This window comes from Monopterus albus, unplaced genomic scaffold, assembly GCF_001952655.1.
Source record: "Monopterus albus unplaced genomic scaffold, M_albus_1.0 scaffold186.1, whole genome shotgun sequence".
NCBI lineage: Eukaryota > Metazoa > Chordata > Actinopteri > Synbranchiformes > Synbranchidae > Monopterus > Monopterus albus.
This window is the reverse complement of record NW_018128066.1, coordinates 1,999,538-2,004,824: the sequence shown is the minus strand read 5'-3', so window position 1 is coordinate 2,004,824 and position 5,287 is coordinate 1,999,538. Positions and strand designations below refer to the sequence as shown.

The 5,287-nt window shown below is 37.6% G+C and overlaps 1 protein-coding gene across 2 annotated transcripts in view; it reads right to left on the bottom strand.

Annotated features, from left to right (window-relative positions):
* The window catches only part of mctp2b (multiple C2 domains, transmembrane 2b), a 40,804-nt gene extending 35,720 nt beyond the window's left edge, over positions 1-5,084 (bottom strand). Inside the window, exons 1-4 of one of the 2 annotated variants that reach the window (XM_020617172.1) lie at positions 5,006-5,084; positions 4,254-4,330; positions 2,692-2,806; positions 2,500-2,532 (exon numbers count right to left, since the gene is read on the bottom strand). In XM_020617172.1, the coding sequence (XP_020472828.1) occupies positions 2,500-2,532; positions 2,692-2,806; positions 4,254-4,297 (192 nt within the window). In that variant the 5' untranslated portion in view covers positions 4,298-4,330; positions 5,006-5,084. The remainder of the gene's footprint in view (positions 1-2,499; positions 2,533-2,691; positions 2,807-4,253; positions 4,331-5,005) is intronic. The other variant, XM_020617171.1, reaches the window with a different exon arrangement.
* Positions 5,085-5,287: the final 203 nt, after the last annotated feature.

The window sequence follows — 5,287 nt, the reverse complement described above, 5'->3', positions numbered from 1 at the left end:
CCACTGTCGCCAAGTGCTTGCTCAAGGGGGATTTGTTGGGTTTTCCCTATGTAATAATAGTGATAACAGTAAGGTCTAGACCTTACTTTGTAAAGTGTCCTGAGATGACTTTTGTTGTGATTTGGCGCTATACAAATAAAATTTGATTTGATTTGATTTGATTTGACAAATACAGTGGAACCTCAGTTTTCGTATGCCCTACTTTTTGTGCGATTCGGTTTTCGATTACTTTTTTTGTCAAAATTTTGTCCCAGTTTTCGTACATCCGCTCGGTTTTCAGTTGATTGGTCGGTTCAGTGTCATTAGTCCATACCAAACCCGTCTGCCTGCCCGCATGACTCGGCCACTCATTTCCCAGAAGAAATGAGTGAAGGGAAGTAACCCCAGATAGGGCCTTGATACATGAAGTCCTTATGGAGGGGGATTCCCCTTACAAACAATAACCTCTCCTCCTCGCCGTCTTCCATATGCCAAAAAGAGTCTTCAAAAAAGGTAAAAGTGATGTTAAATGTTCATTTATTCATTTCATTAGTCATTTATATTTATTTCTCATTGTTTTCAGTATGTAACAATATAGTTATTTTCTATAAAATGTATTTTTTGTTAATATTTTTGGGTGTCTGGAACGGATTAATTGGATTTACATTATTTCTTATGGGAAATATTGCTTCAGTTTTCGCACGATTCGGTTTCGTCTGACCTTTTTGAATGGATTAATCATGAAAACCGAGGTTCCACTGTACATTGTTTCATTTTTTTTAGGTGACAATATGCAACTACTGAAAAGGAAATAATATATTGTCTTTTTATAAATAAAAAGGTCATAGTCAATAGAAAACACCCTTGCAAAATTCAATACTTGCAGAGGGTTTGCTGCTACAGACTCATCTGCTCTGGTAAGAACAGTAGCTTATGGTGGTTAATGTTTCTAATATTAGCAAATGTTAAATACTTCTGAAGCTGAAATTATAAGTCAGTCAGCAGGTTTGCTTACTATATAATTCTACTGTCCTCATGTTTCTATTATATTACATTTTACCTTTTACAATTGTCCCATAAATGACACTTTTTAGCAGTATATACCGTACATACTGTATTCTCTGTTTAAAAGACTACATTTCCTACAAAAGTGTTTGTGGCAGCAGGTCAGTGTATGTGGTAATGATTCAAACTATAGTCTCCACATGCATTGTGATCATAGTTTGTGAAAAACAATAGAGTTCTATGGCACAATGAAATTAGATATATTAATATCTGATACAGAGAAGAAAATTACTGATGGCCACCACCAGACCTGTTAGTTAACAGGGAGGCCACAAGTACACCAATACTAAAGGTGTGTAGAAGGGAGCTCTAAATGCAGTTGAGTTGTGACAGTGAGACAGTATTTGCTAAATGAATACCTCAAACGCTCCATGCTGCTGTGGAGGTAAGATGTGGTTTCACTCAGTATTAGGCAGGTACCTACCTACCTAAAGTAAGAACTGACTGTTGAAGAAGCTTAATGATTTATTTTTGAATTAATAAAGATCTGCCACAAAAGCCACACTCATCTTTATTTTTTCTTTTTATGCCTTGATTTGCTGCCCTCTGGTGTGAAGCAACAGAAGTGGTTTAGATGAACTTAAAGAGCCCATGGTATGCTTTTCCTTGTTTTTTATCTACAACGTTACAATGGTAAATCATTTTAAATGTGATCTAAAGCTCAAAAGATGAGGTGAACGCATGTTCTAGTATTTCTATGCAGAAGCAACTTGGTTTATACACGAAGTATTACGTGATAGTTTAAGGATTTCCTTGAATGGGCAGAATTTTTCAACTGCTACTATGTCTGCATTATGCCAATTAAAATATGGGGTTTCTCAATTATCTGCTTTGTTTAGAATGTTACACATCTCTTTTCATCAATACTTATACCACTCTTTACCTATCTGTGGAGGAGAAATTCAAATTAATTAATGCTGTCGCAGTTCATTGTGCTGTGCACTTGAGACACAACACCGGCAGTAGGAGTTGTGCGTGTTCACAAACTATCTTCTCATTTTAAGGAAGAGGCTCTCTGGTTTTATCATTCTGAAATACTTACAGACCATTTGGAGTTAAGAGGGGTGCAAAGCTAATCTAGAGGTACCCAAGATTAAACATTTTAAGTACAAGTAACTGCCAAAATAAAAGAAACATTAACAGAAACTGTTTTGATAAAATGTTGCTAAACCTAGAAATGTCATATCGGCTTCTGTTTAACTTGTGGCACACTGAGCTGCAACAGGAGCAGTCACAGCCTGAGCACGATGGAATGTAATCACTGATAAACAGTTTTAGGCCTGACTGGAAGCTCTGTGTTTGTCTTTCTACATTTCACTATAGTCTATATCCTGGATGTACTGTATTCAACTCTGTCATATACTGTATATTTGACAGATACAGTATCTGTAGAATGCTAACCAAAGTAAATGGAACTTGATTTTGATCCAGTGTGTTCCCTCCATCATGCCTTACCCTAAAACTTCGTTTTCGTTTTTGGGGCCACCGCTGCTGACAGGAGCGTGCATGTTAGGTGCAAAACAAAAATGACACTTTGGTTAGTAGGACATAGACAGAATCACTCATGTAATAAACATCAATAGACAACAACTATCCCTGCTGCTAGAAAACTAAATTGCATTAAGTTTAGATGGGAGCTTGCCATACATGGCCTCTTTTGCCATCTCCATCTCTGAGTGACAGCCTCATGTCCATCAGCACGACGCCCATGTCCTCTTCCAGGCTGTTTGGGTCATCCAAGGCTAAGCACAGTTCGTTGACTCTGAAATCAAAAGCTAATTTCAGCCTCAATTAAAGTTAAACAAGTGAAATGTATTTACTCCGGAGCAGATGTGCGTTATATGGTTAATGTGGGTTGCAGAAGTAGGCTGTACCTCTACAGTCTAAAATGCAATGCAATACAACAACCCTGCAATAAATTTGACTTTTTTTTACAATGTTTAGTTTTGTTGACACAGTGTCAAAGAGGTGACTGTAGACAGTCATGTGGTTTTATTGTCTTGCAATAAAAAAGGGTCCACGTTTACCATGGAACTGAATCAACACTTCTGTCACGCAATGTCAATGAAAATGCACAAAATACGCTTTACAAAGACAGCAGTTGTTGCAGCACTGTTGTATTAGACTGTGCTGTACAGTACATCTGTACATGATACAGTAAAGTGGTAACTCATTGTGTGGGCTTGAGTGTGTGCAGAGGTCGACAGTGAATAAACGGGCTGGATAAGAGCTGAGCTGGACTTTTGAAAGAAAAAAAACATGGCTTATTATGTATTTTATTTCAGTATGTTCATTTTTATCTATGATTACAATAAAAAGAAAAATCATGAATCTAAACAAAAACACATATTGTAAACCATTCATACTACAGCCCCTAATATTCTATGCAATACGCACTATTTGTACACAATACATGCTAAAAGTAGAGAAAACACTCATCAATAAAAACATAACAATTGAGGGTTTAGTACAGTGATTCCCAACTTTAAAATCAGGTCGCAAAACAAATCTGGGGAGTTGTGACATGACTACCAAGGGAGAAAAGCACAAACACATTTCTACTACACAAAAAACTTGAAAAACACTGTTTAATTTTAATTTTACATTTTTAGGCCCAAATAAAATCTTTGAGTCTAAATGTCCACCCAGAAAGGCATAAGGCTTGGGGTTTAGAAACCTACTGAGTACAATGAAACTGCAGCTGCACTGTTCATTGTTTAGGAGCAAACTGACCACCAGGCAGTTCCTATTTTCACCATTCATACTCCAAGTGAACAGCCTGACAGATAAATTGGCCGATAATAGCTTGTTTCAGAAATACTGTTATTAGCATTTGGTTGGATAATAAATAACTAAAAACTGCAGTACAGTATTGCCAAAGATGCTTTAGAAGCATCTCCATTGCATGGTTTGTCCACTAGAGAGCACTGACAAATTTATGTGAAACCGTTCTTCCCAGCTCACATCACACCATCACATTTCTTAAAAGAAAATATCAAGGGATTGTTATCAAAAGTGTTTGCTCTGTGTTTATCGGGAAAAACACTTGGCTGTTGACGCTACTGATATTTTAACTCTCAAATACTGATATCAGTATTGGCCTGAAAGTATCCGTTTATCATTTACCTACAGAACGCACTCCACCTGCTTCCAGCACAGCCTACTACACTCACTACTACACAGCACTGTACTCTGACTGAGGTACTCACTTGTCAATCTCCACATCACTCAGGAGGACACTGGCAGAACCCATGAAGTCATCAGATGTCAAGTCACGGTCATATACCTGCATCATGTTAAACAACAAGAGAATGCTGATACAGATAGCAGCATAGGGACAATGACTGTAGTAGTGATTGATTGACTGTACCGCTGTCTGTAGAGCCTCATACACCACAATGACAGTGTTTTATTGCCCATAGATAGATTTACAGAACAACGTTATAAAGTTTCATTGTGAATATGGCTCACTAATGAAATGCTGCATGGTAGAAGACATGCACTAACATGCTCAAAGGCTGGGTGGCAGTAAAATGGGTGCCAAGAAAGCTGATCAATAAAACATTTAATTCATGTGTTGACATGTATCATACAGCAGAAAAGCCACCAAGTTAATCCTAGTGAGTGGATATACAGTAGCTCCCAGTTGGTCAGTACTTGTTTGTGGGTTGCAAATTACAACTTCCTTTATGCACAACCCCCTTGGTGCACCACCACAGAGGTGTTAACATGGAATTTCCACAAAGCACTGTGCATTGCAAAAAGTGTATCAAATCAGCAGATTGACAGTTAACAGCTAACAAGAGACACATTGCTCCTGACTAATTTAAACCATCTAACACCTTTTTGGGTGTTTCCTGTGTTAACTGACTGACAGAACATTAACAGTTGCTCTTATTGTAAAACATGTTTCTTTGACAGAACAATAGTGTAAACTCATCAAGAGTGACACAGACATTACCTTGATGTACAGCTTCTGATTCAGATCCTTCACAGGTAAAGAAAAGGTCTCATTCCACAAGGGGTTGAGGTTTTTATAAACAACTTTGCTTTTGTAGAATGTTTTCCCATCCAATTTGAATTTCACGTAAGGGTCGCTGGTACCTGAAAACAATATGCAACATAAAAAATGAAGACTGGATTATTTACTTATACTATACTTGCTGATGTCCTTTACACTGATCAGACTGGTACTTGGCACTGGCATCTCACCAGGACAGAGGTGTTAATGGAAATAGTTACT